This window comes from Caretta caretta, chromosome 11 (genome assembly GCF_965140235.1).
Source record: "Caretta caretta isolate rCarCar2 chromosome 11, rCarCar1.hap1, whole genome shotgun sequence".
NCBI lineage: Eukaryota > Metazoa > Chordata > Testudines > Cheloniidae > Caretta > Caretta caretta.
The window spans coordinates 39,990,615-40,006,983 of NC_134216.1; the positions used below are offsets into that span (position 1 = coordinate 39,990,615).

The 16,369-nt window shown below is 41.3% G+C and overlaps 1 protein-coding gene across 2 annotated transcripts in view; it reads left to right on the plus strand.

The window, feature by feature from the left end:
- Positions 1 to 15,793, plus strand: part of GAD1 (glutamate decarboxylase 1) — a 46,708-nt gene extending 30,915 nt beyond the window's left edge. For both annotated transcript variants that reach the window (XM_048869399.2, XM_048869397.2), the window contains exons 13-17: positions 119 to 197; positions 2,807 to 2,956; positions 7,308 to 7,415; positions 8,328 to 8,417; positions 10,700 to 15,793. In XM_048869399.2, coding sequence (XP_048725356.1) covers positions 119 to 197; positions 2,807 to 2,956; positions 7,308 to 7,415; positions 8,328 to 8,417; positions 10,700 to 10,873 — 601 coding nt within the window. In that variant the 3' untranslated portion in view covers positions 10,874 to 15,793. The remainder of the gene's footprint in view (positions 1 to 118; positions 198 to 2,806; positions 2,957 to 7,307; positions 7,416 to 8,327; positions 8,418 to 10,699) is intronic.
- Positions 15,794 to 16,369: the final 576 nt, after the last annotated feature.

Consider the following 16,369-nt stretch of genomic DNA (forward strand, 5'->3'; position numbering starts at 1 on the left):
ATTAGGCAAAACAGCTAACCTGTTTATGACAATTCTGTTGTCACTTACACTGGCTTTACACTGGTGTAAGTTTATCTTTGTTTTCCATATCTACTCTGAGGGCATAATTCTTTTGCAGAGCCAATTCGGTCACATGGAATCCACACAAGATGATGGGAGTTTTGTTACAATGTTCAGCCATTCTGATTCGGGAAAAGGTCTGTTTTATATTGTTTGATAGTCTTGCAATAGAACAAGTAGTGAAATGAGCCATGAGTTTTTTAGGGCATGCTGCAAGGTATGTTTCTTTGTAGGCTTCTTTCTGACGGGAAGAGTTGGGTAGATTTATGTTTGTTTTATTTGGAGGAGGAGGGAAGTACTTTTTCCTTTTTCAGCTTTTGGTTAACACAGTAAACACTACAGGGCAAGATCCTCAGATAGTTTCAGTGATGTCAATGGAGTCATGCTGATGTATACCAGCTGAGGATCTGGCCCTGTGTTTTTATAAAACATTGTACATCCACCCTGTGACTTGATAATTGGACAAACATTAGGCTTTAAAAATAAACAGCAAACATTTTGCATTGCACAAGTGGCTTAAGAGTTTAAAATCTTGCTGGAAAGTAGCCACATTACTTTTAGTTCTACTCCAGAAGCAATTTTAGGATCCTCAAAGTTTTGCCTTTGTCATCAGTGGGAGCAGGATTAGAATCCAAATACTTCTCTTTCAATAGGTGAACATTATCATCTATGAGCAGGACATTTTAATCTTTCTAATTTCCATTAACTTGTCTAACTATCACTCTCGGAAATGGTAATTTAGAGAGGCAGTGTGGTCTAGTCTCTAATGCAACTTTTCTCAACGACCAGTCCCATGGACTGGTACTGGTCCCTGAGAGCTCACTGACACAGTTTAGGAAGGCAGCAAGCTGGTCCCTGGCATCAAAAAGGTTAAGAAACACTGGTCTACTGCATAGATCACAAGAGTGGAGCTTGGAAGGCCTCAGTTCTAGTCATGCCATGACCTGCTGGGTGACCTTGGCAAATCACATCATTGCTTGGTGCCTCAGTTTCCCCAACATAAAATGGGGATAATTGCCTTCCTTTGTAAAGTGCTTTGAGATCTAAAGATGAAAGTATAGTATACATTCTTAATATGATAACTCAGAACATGAGAACTTTGGTTTCTCTTCATATTTCTGTGTAGATCGTATGCAGTCAAGGAAAAATAGTATTACTAATCGAGCTAGTGAAGAAGTGGAACAGTTCTTTTTCTTTTCATTGTAAAAGCAGCATGTGTCTAGTATGGACCCAGTTATGCTCATACTTATTACTGATGTTTAGTAGTACCAGAGCTGGGCCCTAAATGGAGTTGAAGCCATCCTCCACATTTTAAATTAATTTATGCACCAGAGCAAGCTTACTCAGTCTCACAGTTCAGTATAAACATATAACAACAAAGAAAATGACAATGAAAAATTAACTCTCAACCAATCAACTCTCACTAATTATCTGGATGATGTGATTAATTGCACCTCAGCAAGTTCGCAGATGACACTAAGCTGGGGGGAGAGGTAGATATGGATAGGTTGCAGAGTGACCTAGACAAATTGGAGGATTGGGCCAAAAGAAATCTGATGTGGTTCAACAAGGACAAGTGCAGAGTCCTGCACTTAGGAAGGAAGAATCCCATGCACTGCTATAGGCTAGGGACTGACTGGCTAAGCAGCAGTTCTGCAGAAAAGAACCTGGGCATTACAGTGGATAAGAAGCTGGATGTGAGTCAGCAGGGTGCCCTTGTTGCCAAGAAGGCCAATGGCATGTTGGGCTGTATTAGTAGGAGCATTGCCAGCAGATCGAGGGAAGTGATTATTCCCCTCTATTCGGCACTGGTGAGGCCACACCTGGAGTATTCTGTCCAGTTTTGGTCCCCCCACTACAGAAGGGATGTGGACAAATTGGAGAGAGTCCAGTGGAGGGCAACAAAAATGATTAGGGGACTTGGGCACATGATTTACGAGGAGAGACTGAGGGAACTGCGGTTATTTAGTCTACAGAAGAGAAGAGTGAGGGGAGATTTGATAGCAGCCTTCAACTACCTGAAGGGGAGTTCCAAAGAGGATAGAGCTTGGCTGTTCTCAGTGGTGGCAGATGACCGAACAAGGAACAACGGTGTCAAGTTGCGGTGTGGGAGGTCTAGGTTGGATATTAGGAAACACTGTTTCACTAGGATGGTGGTGAAGCACTGGAATGGGTTACTTAGGAAGGTGGTGGAATCTCCATCCTCAGAGTTTTTAAGGCCTGGCTTGACAAAGCCCTGCCTGGGATGATTTAGTGGGTGTTGATCCTGCTTTGAGCAGGGGATTGGACTAGATGACCTCCCGAGGTCTCTTCCAACCCTAGTATTTTATGATTCTCCGAAAAGTCTTATTTTCTAAGAAACAGTAGTCTCATATTCTAGAATCCAGGAGTATAAGGCAGGAAACATTTGTTTGGAATACTAAGAATTCAAATACATTTAGCCTGGCATTTTCAGTAATATTTTTTTTAAGTATTGTTAAAACTTATTACATGCATATCACACAGAGATAAAAATGTCTCAGTGTGATATGCATGCAACTTCATCGCTTGAATAATCAGGAACTTAGACATCTAAATGATCAGCTTGAGAGCACAAAATTGTGTCTACAGCTTGTGCCCTCAAAATCAGGTCAGTATCTGAAAATTTGGTCCCTAAAAGTACAATTTTTCTACAATATATGTATGTTTGTATATATTCAATGGATATATTACATATGTGTTATACATATTCGCTTTTTCATCATAGGGTCTACTTCAGGGTTGCAATCAGATGTGTGCCGGATATCTGTTCCAGCAAGATAAACAATATGATATATCCTATGACACTGGAGATAAAGCAATACAATGTGGTCGTCATGTGGACATTTTCAAATTCTGGTTGATGTGGAAAGCTAAGGTAAACAATAAATGTCCAATTAAAATGACTCAGAAATATATTTAATTTGTATGTATATAATAGAGAAAATACCTATGTTGTTTCTTTAGAAGATTTGTTTGGACTTTATGGAAAACTTAGAAAACAAAGTTTGGTTCTGTGAAGAGCTTTGCCTGACAAAGGACAGCAGGATTGGTTCCCAAGGCCCTGAGACAGCAAACACTTAGGCTCATGCTTAACATTAATAACATTGAAGTCAATGTGGCTTCTCATGTGACTAATGTTGAGCACATGCATAAGTATTTGTGGGATCGGGGCCCAAATTTGCAGGTAAACACATTTCTTCCTGTTAATACTACTACTTTCTTGCTCTCTATTTCGCTACATGAAATTGTGATACTCTGTGGCCATTCCTGTAGCACTCAGTCAGGCAAAATTACCCAAATGCGTGATTCAGTTGATAAGGTGGCCACAATCTAATCCTTTATTAAATGATAATTATTGCTATGGCACACTCTAAAGTCATATAAAGAGAATTTTGGCTTCAGAGGAGGATTAAGCAGCACATAACCTCTGATGAATAAAAGCTCATTTTTACTATAAATTTCTTTAATATTAAAAAATGAGGGAATCAAATAACAAGTATGCATCTCTATTTTTGTTTTTTAAACAAAATATTTTTTCAAAGTTTTCTCTGAGTCATCAGAGTGTCTTTAAAAATACTGCAGCAAAGGAAATACAACTGAACAAAATATTAACATTCAGATTTGCAAAAGCATGAAGAATTATTGGAACATCCTAAATTATCTTTTCTTGTGTTCATTTTTCCAATTACTGTGGTATCCAACACAGATTTGGTGGTAGTTCTGAATACACTGAGTACCAGTTCCTTTCTCCAAATCAAATCCTTTTGGGGCTGCAGGCCCAGGGCATAAATCCACCTACGATTCATTAAAATTGGATTGTGACCCATAACTTGAAAATATTATATGTATAGTACTAATCACCATTTACTGACTACAGAACCCTGTCAACCCTGAGTCACCCATAGATCAGTTGGCCTTCTAAAAATCAGTCTAGCATGTGTTTTATTGCCTTTGGCTTTCTTCAACAAAATCAGCAGTCCACACTGTGGCCCTCTTTTGGCAGCTAACCTCACTACAAACATTCTCTTTTGTGGCTGAGAGCATGGGCAAGCAGGTATCATAGGCCATGGGAGACTGTGCGTCCCCAAACAGCCTGGCATGGCTTCACCCAGACTCTGCCCCCAGACCCCATCCTGCAGTTTCTGGCGCTCTTCCATGGTCCAGGCTGGCTGGGGCTGGGACGGAATGGCCTGCCACTGGGACTCGGGGCAGCTGGCACTGGGGCCAGGGGTGCGCCACCCACCTGGAGCTCGGACCGCACCTCCTGGCTGCCTGGTGTTCTGGGGCAGGGCCACTGAGACCATGCCGCCTGGCATTCCAGGGCTGGAGGCACTGCTGCTGTGCCGCTGGGCCCTCCAGGACTGGGGGCACTTGGGTGGCCCAGGGCTGGGGCCGGGGGCTGCAATGGGGGTGCTCTGAGCTCCTGCGGGGGAGGGGCGCATTATGGGAGAGGGGAGGGGCGGGGCCTCGGGCAGAAGGGGAGCGGCCGGGGGCTAGCCTCCCCAACCTCCAGTTCACCGGACACCCATGGTTGAGAGCCATTTAGCACACCAAAATCAAGCATGAATATAGAACAGGTGTGAAGTGCAAAATCCTCCCCTGCTTATCAAAGAGAGGCTAGAGCACCAGTGTGGTGTGTGAAGAATTTGACTGCCAGTCAATGGTGCAGAGAGGGAGAATAGGAGGAAGACTGTTGTGTTTAATATTATTACTATTTATTATTTGCATTTTTTAGTGCCTAGGAGTCCCAGTCATGGAACAGAAACCCGATGTAATAGGTGCTGTACAAGAACATAAAGAGTCATCAGCCCCAACAAGCTTACATCTAAGCAATAATGTGATATGGCCAGAGGTGAAATTAAGCCGGTACGCCCCAGTACGGCGTACCGGTAAGAGCCGGTGCGCCGTACCAGGACCGGCTTTCCGAAAGGGCAATTTAAAGCCCTGGGGTAGCGGCAGCGGGGCTGCGGCGGGGATTTAAAGGGCCCCGGAGCTCCAGCCACTGCTACTGCCCCAGGGCCCTTTAAATCCCGGCCTGAGCCCTGCTGCCCGAGCCCAGGGGTAGCGGCGGCAGGGCTCTGGCGGGGATTTAAAGGGCCGGGGCAGTAGCAGTGGCTGGAGCTCCAGGTCTCTTTAAATCCCTGCCAGAGCCCCCCACCCCTATCCCAGGGCTTGGGCAGCAGGGCTCAGGTGAGGATTTAAAGGGCTTGGGGCTCCAGCCACCGCTACTGCCCCGGGGCCCTTTAAATCCTGGCCTGAGCCCTGCTGCCCGAGCCCTGGGGAGCGGCAGTGGCGGGGCTCTGGCGGGGATTTAAAGGGCCCCGGAGCTCCAGCCCCCGCTACCCTCCTGGGGCCCTTTAAATCCCTGCCTGAGCCCTGCTGCCGAAGCCCTAGGGTAGCGGCGGCGGGGCTCCAGAGGGGATTTAAAGGGCCGGGGCGGTAGCGGTGGCTGGAGCCCCAAGCCCTTTAAATCCCTGCCTGAGCCCTGCTACCCGAGCCCTGGGGTAGGGGTGGGGGGCTCTGGCGGGGATTTAAAGAGCCCCGGAGCTCCAGCCACCGCTACTGCCCCAGCCCTTTAAATCCCCGCTGGAGCCCTGCTGCTGAAGGCCTGGGGTAGCGGTGGCTGGAGCCCCAGGGCCCTTTAAATCCCCACAGCAGAGCCCCAGGCCCTTTAAAGCTTGGTAGCAGCCGGGAGCCTCCAGGGCTCCTCAGGGATTTAAAGGGCCCAGGGCTCCGCTGTGGTAGCAGCAGCTGGATCCCGGGCCCTTTAAATCGCCCCCGAGCCCTGGGGCTCCCAGCCTCCTCTGCAGCTGGTAGCTCAGGGGTGATTTAAAGGGCCCCGGGCTCCCAGCTGCCACTACTGCAGCTGGAGCCCTGGCCCTTTAAATCAAGATTTAAAGGGCCTGGGGATTTAAGGCTCTGCCTCTTCCGGTTGAGGCCGCGCCCCCTGCTCAGGACTCCTGCGTACCGATAAGTCCTCTAACTTACTTTCACCCCTGGATACGGCCATCTTTGCACTTCAGAAGTGGAGTAGGATGTTTGTGATACTTTATTAAAACAAATTGTAGTCCCCAGACCACACCACAAAATTCAACTGAAGAAATTCAAATTTCTGCAAAAATTGAGGCGCTCAAAGTCAGCATTTTGGTCTGGGCCTTTTATAGAGGCAGACTTTCTCAAAGCTTTCAGCTCTGAGGTTTTGGGTTGGACCCACTTCTAGTAAATTGGATGTTATATTGCAACAACTGCCTTTGGGTCATTTTTTGGGAAAATGAGACATTGGAAGCTGTGGAGGTTTTTCTTCCGGCATTAACAGCTGCCAAAAATGAGCACAAATTTGCCTCCAAAATAGACAGTGGGTTTAATGCGATATTTATTTAAGCCCTTGAATCATCTTGCAAATATTCTTTCAGTGTGAATTTTATCCCAGTGTAGAGAACCTGCACCACAAATGCATAATGAGGGTGGCATTAAGGGCTTCACTGGTGCTGAAAGGTGACCTGCAAGAGGGGGAAAAAATGTGTACATGCCCTTATTTACCTTTTCAATGAAGCACAAAGGTGGTCTGGATTTTTTTAAAGCTTTATTTTTCCAGGGTTGTTTTTATTTGTTTGTTTGTTTGTTTGGAGGACTGGAGAATGGGTGGGATTATGACATTACAAAAGACCAGCTGGAAAATTGAGCAACGGAGTGGGGAAAGGGATTTTCAGTCAAACTATTTAAAACTCATTTGCTTTCTAGCTTGCTTTTCTTAATGCAAATTCCTGACAAACAGCTGGGAGAAAAGATTTAAAACTGTCCCCAATGCTCTAGTCCTCCAGCAAAAACAGAGGAGCCAAGATTTAATATTCCTGATATTTTGAAGGCAAAAAAAAAAAACCCTGAAAAATTAATCTTCTTTAAAAATTTAAAAAGACCTCTATTCATTTATTTATTTATTTATTTATTTTTATCACCATAAATAAAGTTCTTTTAAAAACAAAATAGTGCACAAACAAAATAGTAATTCTTTTGTAGGTCACATTTAACCATGTGAATTTCACTATTTACAAAATAAGTTGCACTAAAAGTATTATTTATTTCTGTGGTCATCCTTTAACTTGCAAAATGATAATCCTGTTACATATTTTATTTTCTGTCCAAACCTAATTACTAGAGATGACCAGATGGTAAAAGAAAAGAGGGGAAACTTTTTTAACTAATAAAACATTTTCTTTTTAAAATAGGGTACAGTAGGATTTGAAAATCAGATCAACAAATGTCTGGAATTGTCAGAATACCTCTATACTAAAATTAAAAACAGGGAAGAATTTGAGATGGTTTTTGATGGAGAGGTAAGTCATTACATAGACCAAAAATATTTTTCATGTAACCTGACATCTGGAAACCAAGTCTGTGTACATTTCTTGGAGCAATCTTGAAATTTCTGTAGGTTTCTCAAGAGCTCATAGTTACGTATGAAAAAGAACAACCTGGCCACTGACATCTGGGCAGACTTTTATCCAGACACATACTGAACTTCTGTATGGATTTCAATTATGAACACAGGGATTCCTCCCCTCGTTTTCTTTTCTTTTTTCTTTTCTTTTCTTTTCACCTTAAAGGACTGTATTGGACCACAAGCTGAATACTTTATCAGCAAAAAGCCAGACTCCCATAAGAATGTAGTGCAGAGGAACTGGTTTGGTTTTTCAGATTAGGGTATGAAGATGGCCTTAATACAGCCTATTCACGCAGACATTCCTGAGGTTGTCACTCCTGGTTCTCTGAAAGCTTCTACCTCCTCTGCTGCTGGTGCCTCTGTATAAAGTCTTGGTTGATACATACTTTGTCTCTTCACTTACTAAGAGGAGGAAAATCAGTTACCAAAAGACAGACCCATCTGCGTAGGATGTCACTGAATACGACTGGGGGCTGTCTGGCACTGGAATCTTGGAAGGGACATCCTCTTAAAATTACATAAGTGTTGAACAATGTTCGTACTTCATCAGCACTCTAGAATACTGTAAAAGGGACAATGCATAGTGAATCCAAGATGGCGGCTGCAAGTACACTGAAGTAGCAATATTACACAGAATTTATTGTTTCTTAATATATAGAACTAACAGTCTTAATAAAATGTATGGACTCCACTTCTGTAATAAAATATTCAATAACAATTTATTGTCCTTCAGGAGATTGGTGTGGGCGATCTATATTTTCTTCTTATGTTTATTCACTTACGTGTTTGTTTTTTCTTTTTTCAGCCTGAACACACAAATGTATGTTTCTGGTACATTCCTCAGAGTCTCAGGGGTATACCAGACTCTGAGGAGAGAAGAGAAAAGCTACACAGGGTATGCGGCTCACATTAATTGTATAATATATTGTTTCATTTCTAAGCCAAAGGGTTCCATTTATCTAAAATAACATATCTCTGCATGTGCTGATTGATGAGTCTTATTCTGAGCCAGGTTTCCAAAACAGAGCTGATGGAAATTTGGGATTTCTGTTTAGCAGGGGAAAGGGGAATTCCGTAAAATCATTGTTCTGGAAATGCCAACACATGGTATTTCCAAAAATATTTCCCGCAGGACCCTGGCAACTGCTCACTGAGATTGTCATGATTCTTGTCATTTTCACAGCTGCTTTTCAGTGATGGGTGGAAGTGAAAGTGACAAGAATAATGTCCCTTTCAGTCCACAGCTGTCAGATTTTCAAGGGTCTGTGTCTTTGGGCAGCCACACCATGCAGACTGTCTAGGGCCAGGAACCTCAGGGCTTCTAGACTCCTAGGCTAGCTAGCTCCCTGGGCTGCCCAATTCCTGCAGCCTGGGGAATCAACAGCCCAGAGAGCCATTGGGACTAGGAGCCTGGAATCTCTGGGATCCAGGAACAGTCTCCATGGTGGGACTGCCTCTGAACTGAGCTGGCAGGAACCCAGGCAGGTGGTTAGTCAGTTTGTTGAACCCCATACATTGCTATGAAACACTTTGGGTACAACAAATCAGCATTTTCCAAACCTATTTCACTGGAAAATTCCAGACCAGCTCTACCCCAGAGTTCCATGTTATTGACTGGCCTCTGGACCTTGACACTTCCTCTCCTGTTCTTATTGGGGCTGAAGTTATATTTCTCTTTTTGAAATCAGACATGGAACATATCCAGTTCTTCTAAAGTATATTTTTTGGTGGCAGCATTTTGGATAGTTAAGATTGGGGTGAGGTTAAGAATACAAGAGACAAAAAGAGATTACAGTTGTTAAGATGAAATAATCAGGCCCTGACCAAGAGTTTTTTGTGGTGAGAATAGAAAGAAGAGGGCAGACTGGGGATATTGTAGAGGAAGAACCAGCAGGATTTTGTGGCTGGATCATTGTGGGGAAAGAAGGACAGAGAGGAATTAAAATTACTTGTGTGAACCTATGGGACAAGATGACTAATGGAATTGCCAAGAGTGACAGAAAAGAGAGGGAGAGGGAAAAGTCTGTGAAGAAAGATGAAGTGTTTGATTTGACCAGCTCGCTCGTGTTAAGAGTGAACTGGTGATGGGACATTATGAGACATCAAGGAAAAAGTGTCAAATGGCCCCCGGAGATAGACACTGAATGGCTAGGTCAGAGATGAAGTAGTTCTGGGAATCATCATTTTACTTGCCTGTGTACTCTACTGAGTCTTCTTAGATAGACCCCTGATTTCACAAGACTAAATTGTGTCACCCTTATTCATGTGGAGTACTATTCAAGATGAGCAAGGGTGGCAGAATCTGGCCCATAATTAGACAAGGAAAGACAAGGTGCTCTGCTCTTTAGTGACAGATATCGTGCAACGGTTAAGACTTTGATGGAATTTTTTCTTTGAAAGTGAAAATAAAGAAGATAATTGTAATAACTGCATGGTGCTGTAAAATCAATCCAAATGTTTTCATGATTTAAAAAAAAAATACCAGTAGAAAGTTTTCTTTATACAGTAGGACTGGTTGAAAATTTTCCATCAAAATTTTTGACAGAAACATTTTCTGAGTAAACAAAAATGTTAATGGAAAGTGTCTCCTTTCCTTGTTTTTTGATAAAAAGTCCAAATTTTCCACTGAAAATTCCTACAAAGACAAAAAAAATTTCATGTTTGTTAAAATTTTCCACTGAATTCTTTTCCTGACCCGTTTTAAACGTTAACGATGCACTTTCAGTGTTTGTTATCCAAATACTGAAGCATTAAGAAGTTGAAAATGAGACTATAAACCAGAATGAAATTGGCTTTGTTACTTTTCATTGTCCAAACTATAAGAATTCCAATAATTAATCAGAGGAATAAATAGTGACATGTAAATTAAGATTTGTAAATTCTTCCAGTACTCTAAGATGTTATTAGTAGCTTAATAAGGAATACTGTTTGCATAAGCGATGGTTTTTAGGTTGACATCATTGCTAATCATAACATCTTAGAGTATTAAGTATGGAAGAATTTTGAACATCTAATTTACATATAACTTATATGTAATCAGGCATTTTCTTTCTACAGACATTTTATGTAAACATCTATCTCTGGTGTAATTGCTCTCTTTTCTAAATTAAGAAATACGGTGACTAATAAAAGGAAAAAGGTTCTAAATTTCTTTCCTGTTTTGTTTTAATTATAAAGGTGGCACCCAAAATCAAAGCTCTGATGATGGAGTCAGGTACCACAATGGTTGGATATCAGCCACAGGGAGATAAAGTCAACTTCTTCCGAATGGTTGTCTCAAACCCAGCGGCAACTAAGTCTGACATTGACTTCCTCATTGAAGAAATAGAAAGATTGGGGCAGGATCTGTAATACTCTTGGCAAACTATTTATTCCTGTAGTCCACTGTTTTCCAGCACTGGCTATTTTTTACCCAGTTCTGCAGAACACCCTTTAAGGAAATTCCCTTTCTAAATGTTCCACTCTCCTAAAAAACTCTTAACACAAAAAAATCTGTAGGTTACTGCAGAGGTGCTGGAACAACTTGTACAGTGGGGGTGCTGAGAGCCATTGAACCTAACTGTAAACCCAGTATATGATGGAAACCATTTCAAGCCAGGGGTGCAGTAGCTCACACACCCACCCCAGTACCCCTAGTTCCAGCACCTATGAGTTACTGAAACATATATGTATTGGTAGGTCATTTTAATGAAGGAGAATATATTATCTTGAAGTGTATTATTGATCCTTATTTTAGTCTGTTTATTATATTATAGCAGGAAACTAATAAGTATTAAAATAGAGAATTAAGAACTATGTACAGTATATATATATATATATATATATATATATATATATATGTATATATATATATAGTAATGAATTTAGAACTAAGCCACAGCATGTTTTCCACTTTAAGAGAACTAACTTTTCTTTCAACAGTTAATGATGTGGACAATGTGCGGCAGATCATTCTAACAGATGCAAATTGCTGTAAAGAAACATTTTAAAAAATGTAGACTCTTAGGAGCTAAGAAAAATGTTTAACAGTATTAAACCTTATTGTTGGTGCTTCTCTCACATATAAAAACAATGGATCCTAAAAGCACCGCCCAGTAAGATAGTTGTATCTCCCGTTTAGTGTCATATCAGGGGATAATAGTAGCAGAGTCATTGTAACAGGTATATTATTGATGTATTTTTAGAGATTAATTTGTGTAGATTGTGTATATTATTGTTAAATGACTTTGTGAAAAGGATTTAAATGTAACAGTTTTACAGCAAGATAACTGTTCAATTCTAAGTATATGAAATATTTGCTTATTTATATGCAGAGATTTACCATGCTAAAGAGTTGTCTTGTATTTTCTTCCATTTGTAATGTATCCTATTTATATATTATTGAAGTTCTAAATGATGTTTATGGTATTTTAGTGCATTTGTGAGCCAAAGAGACAATAAAAATATTAGTTGACACTTTCATTTAAATAATAGTACCCTTAAAATAACAACTTACAGATAATTTTACTGATCATTAGGAATTCTAACATTGTATATAGACACTAGTATAATTAAATCCCGTTACTTTAATAGACTCCTGAGGTCCTTCCAACCCTGATATTCTATGATTCTATGACTCTTCACCTTTATTAATTGTTATGTCTGCCTGTACGTCCAGTGTTCTGAATGCTTTTCTAGTGAATATTGGATAATAACCAAGGCCCCTGTACTTCTGTTGTAGTTCAGGACCAATCTCTGTGACTAGTTTAGCTAAATTCTGTGGCAAGATTCCTGAAGAAAATCTGTACCAAATCTGTGAGAGTGTTAACCAGGTTTAGTAATGTTTTGCAGAAGGGGAATTCACTATGTATTTTGGAGTTCACAGGAGAGGAAAAGAAAAACTCACCACAGAATGTTTAAATACAGCTGGCTTGTCACCATAATTTTAACTGATCAGACGTTTCAAAATATAGACACCAGAGCCATCCGCAGCCCATTCAGTTTTTAACTAGCTAGGTAACCAGATCTACAAAGTACATGGTTTTGTATTGGCAGACCAGCGAAGTAGTGGAGTCAAATAAAGGCTCAATAGTCCTCTGTCTACAGAATGACTATTGTGATGATAACTGAAATATGCTGATTCAAAATCTTTTCAAAATATGCAGCTATGGCTATTGCACAGGAAAGTCTGTAATAAGCTACTTTTCTTTCAGCTCTGAAATAAAATTTAATTGTATTAGAAACATTCTATTAAAGGAGTGTAAAGAGACACATTTTGATTTAAAACTACAGCAATACTCTGTCCAAAAAGTCCCTCACCCTTTGTGTTGCTTTTTCATTTATTTAGAGGGAGTGAGAGACTCACCACCTCGCCGCCCTTCTTTATGCCATGTTAACGGGCTGCAGTAGCATGAAGGGGCCCTAAAAGCCTTGGCTGTAGCCAGAAGAGGATTCCCTTAGTATAGGCAATGCAGAAGACATATGTAAGGTTGGCTTAGTAGGCATGCTGGAGGCAGGGCTGGGGAAGAGAGGAGTGCCAGGGGCAGGGCCACATCACACAGCACTAAGGAAATTCCAGACATCACTGCAGCTCATAGGACAATCCAGGGAGTCAGCCATCATTTACACAGTCTCCCCTGCCGGTCTTTCCAGCCCCTGGAGCAGCCCAGGATTGGGAAGGCGCAAAGGTGACCATGGACCCCTTGGGCTGCAAATTCTATGCTGTGCACAGCACAGAGTCTCACCCATGGTCTTTGGAATAAATACCAGTTGGATATTCAAAACACCATGTCTAACCTGTCTCATATAGCCAGGAAAGCCTGGGGCATTTTGACATTCTGTGGTGACATGGAAAAATTGAGAAACCCATTTCAAGAGTCTAATGTTGGTGGGCCCAATCTAACTTGGTCCAGAGGTTCTAATGCTGATGTATAAGCACTCCATGCTTAGTTTTGTCACCAGGATTCTTCCAAAATTTAAGGAGATGATTTTTGGGTGGCTAGTCATTCCCAAGCACTGTTTTCTCTGTCTTTTCCTAGAGACCCAGTATACCTGTCTCCTCCCTTACCCTCTGTACAAGTTTTTTCTTTAAATCAATTTTGTTATGACCTTATTGCTTATTGGAGCTAAGTTCAGGGCTTGTTTCACTCCTGTGGCTCTCTTTTTGCCTCCTAACAGTGACATACAGAAGATGATCCATACTATCCACCTCAAAATCTTATGACTATGAAGCCACCCAGTAATCCCACTAGCACAGTAGTCCCATCTCCTTAGGGCAATGTTTTTGCTTCACGCAGCTGGTGCAGATAGTTGCAGTGGGCCATGCTTCTACACTCTTGAATTTTGATCTTCCAGAATAAATATTCCTGACATCTTCCCTTCTTTGATGCTAGCACCTTTGGTATAAAAGTCAATGATATAAGGTCTGAATCCTGCTACCATGGATATTGTCAGCATCAGTGTTGGTTCTGGCTTCATCCTTTTAAAATCAAATGCCATTCTCTCTAGATGCAGGCCATTTCTCATTAAATGTCAGAGTTCTCCTACTCACAAGGCTGTTCTCAGGTGCCCAGAAAGGAACTCCTTTCTTAGAAAGGAAAAGGCTGGTTTCATTTTTGAAGCATAAACTTATGGATGAGATTTTTTTCCCCTCTGAATAGTTCACTTTATTCAAATACCTGCTACAAAAGATTGCAGCATCTCTCTACTCTTCACAGTGTATGAAAAACATTATGACCTATGATAGTCATTGCCAAGACATCTGACCACCCTTGAAAGGGGAGTCTACTTCTTCCACATACATCAGCAACAGCCTCTTGTGGTTTCTTTGACCAATTTTTAGTTTAGAGTTTATGACCCCCCCTTCATTCCCTCACTCAGGGAGTCTCAGTGACAGTACCACTGGAGAGGTAAGATGCAGTCTTCATACTTTACACTCTAACTTTAAAAGCTTAACTTTCCGGCCCTAGTCTCCAGATTATCACCATTTTATAACAATAATATTTGAAGAACTCTATATACTTTAGAAACATGTGTGGAAGCTAAATAACAGGATCCCCATTTTGCAGACTGGAAAAGGACAAAGACTTGTGACTTGTCCAAGGTCATGCAGCAAGTCCTGAATGGTACTGGCTGGGAACAGAATCTCATTCTCCTGAGTAGTGTGCAAACGGTAATTTGATTACAAATGGCTCCTCTTCCATTTGGCACAGTGTCTTGCTTTTGTCAGATCAGAACCACCAGACTGCTCTAGCTACTGCAAATGATCGCTTGCATCTAGAAGAGACATTTAATAATGTAGATCCTGCTGCATATCACAGAATCATGTAGTTTATCTTTGAGGTGGTTCTTGCAGCCATGAGAGTTAAGTTTATCTTCATACCTGATGTATGGGATTTTTCCTTTCTGGTATCACTGTATCTTAGTTTTGTGGCAAATGATGCCCACAACCAGTTTCTGGTGTCTTCTGGTGATTGGTGTCGGCCATTAGGATATTTATCAGTAATGACTGCCTATCACCACCAGCACAGGGTCCTTGTTTACCCCAACTCAGATAGCTGATTTAACAGAGCCTTATTTAGGGGATTGCCATGGTCATCAATGAGACAAATTCTCTCTATTTCCCTTCCAGTAGGCAATCTTCATCTGAGTAATATTCTAACGGCTTCTCAAACAAAGACCTCTCTGGAACTATCTTGTTCTTAAATCCACACAGCAATATGTGGGGAAGATCAGATAGTGTGAAGCCATGGACGAGGTGACTCATTCCAAGAAATACAATTATAGATGAGTAACTCAATTTTCCTGATATAACGAGGAAACTCTGAGGTTGTGATTTCTTCTTTAAAATCTTACTGACAAGTGCTGTACTATTAAGATGGGTGAATTCAAAGTACCTTGACAAATGCCAAATAGAGGGAAGATGCCAAACTGGAAATTGTTGCTTCAGTGTTTACTAGCTGATGTATTAGATTTGGAAAAGGATAATCACTGGCCAAAGCAGCTGTTGATTTTAAGTAGGAAAAGTTCCAGTTTCAGTTGTTAGAACCCGTTTCTGGAGAACACAAGAAGATTCTACCATCCATGGCAGACAGGCAGAACCAGGGTTCTGGAGAATAGCCCAGAATTTTAAAATCATCATTTATTCAGGGCACAACATGGTTTTTGAATGGTGACAAATAAGAGATTTTTTTAAACAGAATCTCTGTGTTTCGTGGCTAAAAGAACTGTGAAATTATAAAAATGATAAGCAATGCAATTTAAATTTTTCAATAAAAATTTATCTTAAAATTGTTTCATTTGTCTCATACTATTTGTGAGTTCTCTGCTTTTCATCCAGAACACAAGATGTACATCTCACCGCAAATCTTAAACACAAAAAACAGTGAGCCAAATCTTAAGGACACTACACAGCTTTTAATCCTGAATTCCGTGGGATCTTGCATGCACACAAGCTGCATAAGAACATCAGTATTAGATATGAACAGAGTAATGAAGTTTACCACTTTGCAGGGATTGTGGCTCATCTGGTGAAAAGCATAAAGTAGAAATATCTCTTCATCTGGTACTGCTAAAGGCCCAATTCAGCTTATTCAAGCAAAACTCACATGAAAGTATGTGAGTTTAGTGTGACTAAAACAGGGATTCTCAAACTTCATTGCACTGAGACCACCTTCTGACAACAAAAATTACTATGTGACCCTGGGGGGTAGGGGGGAACTGCAAAGCCGAGTCCTGCTGCCCCAGGCTAAAGGACTCAAGCTTTGGCTTCAGCCCTGGGTCCCAACGAGTCTAATGCTGTCCCAGGTGACCCCATTAAAATGGGGTCCTGACCCACTTTGGGGTCCCAACCCACAGTTTGAGAACTGG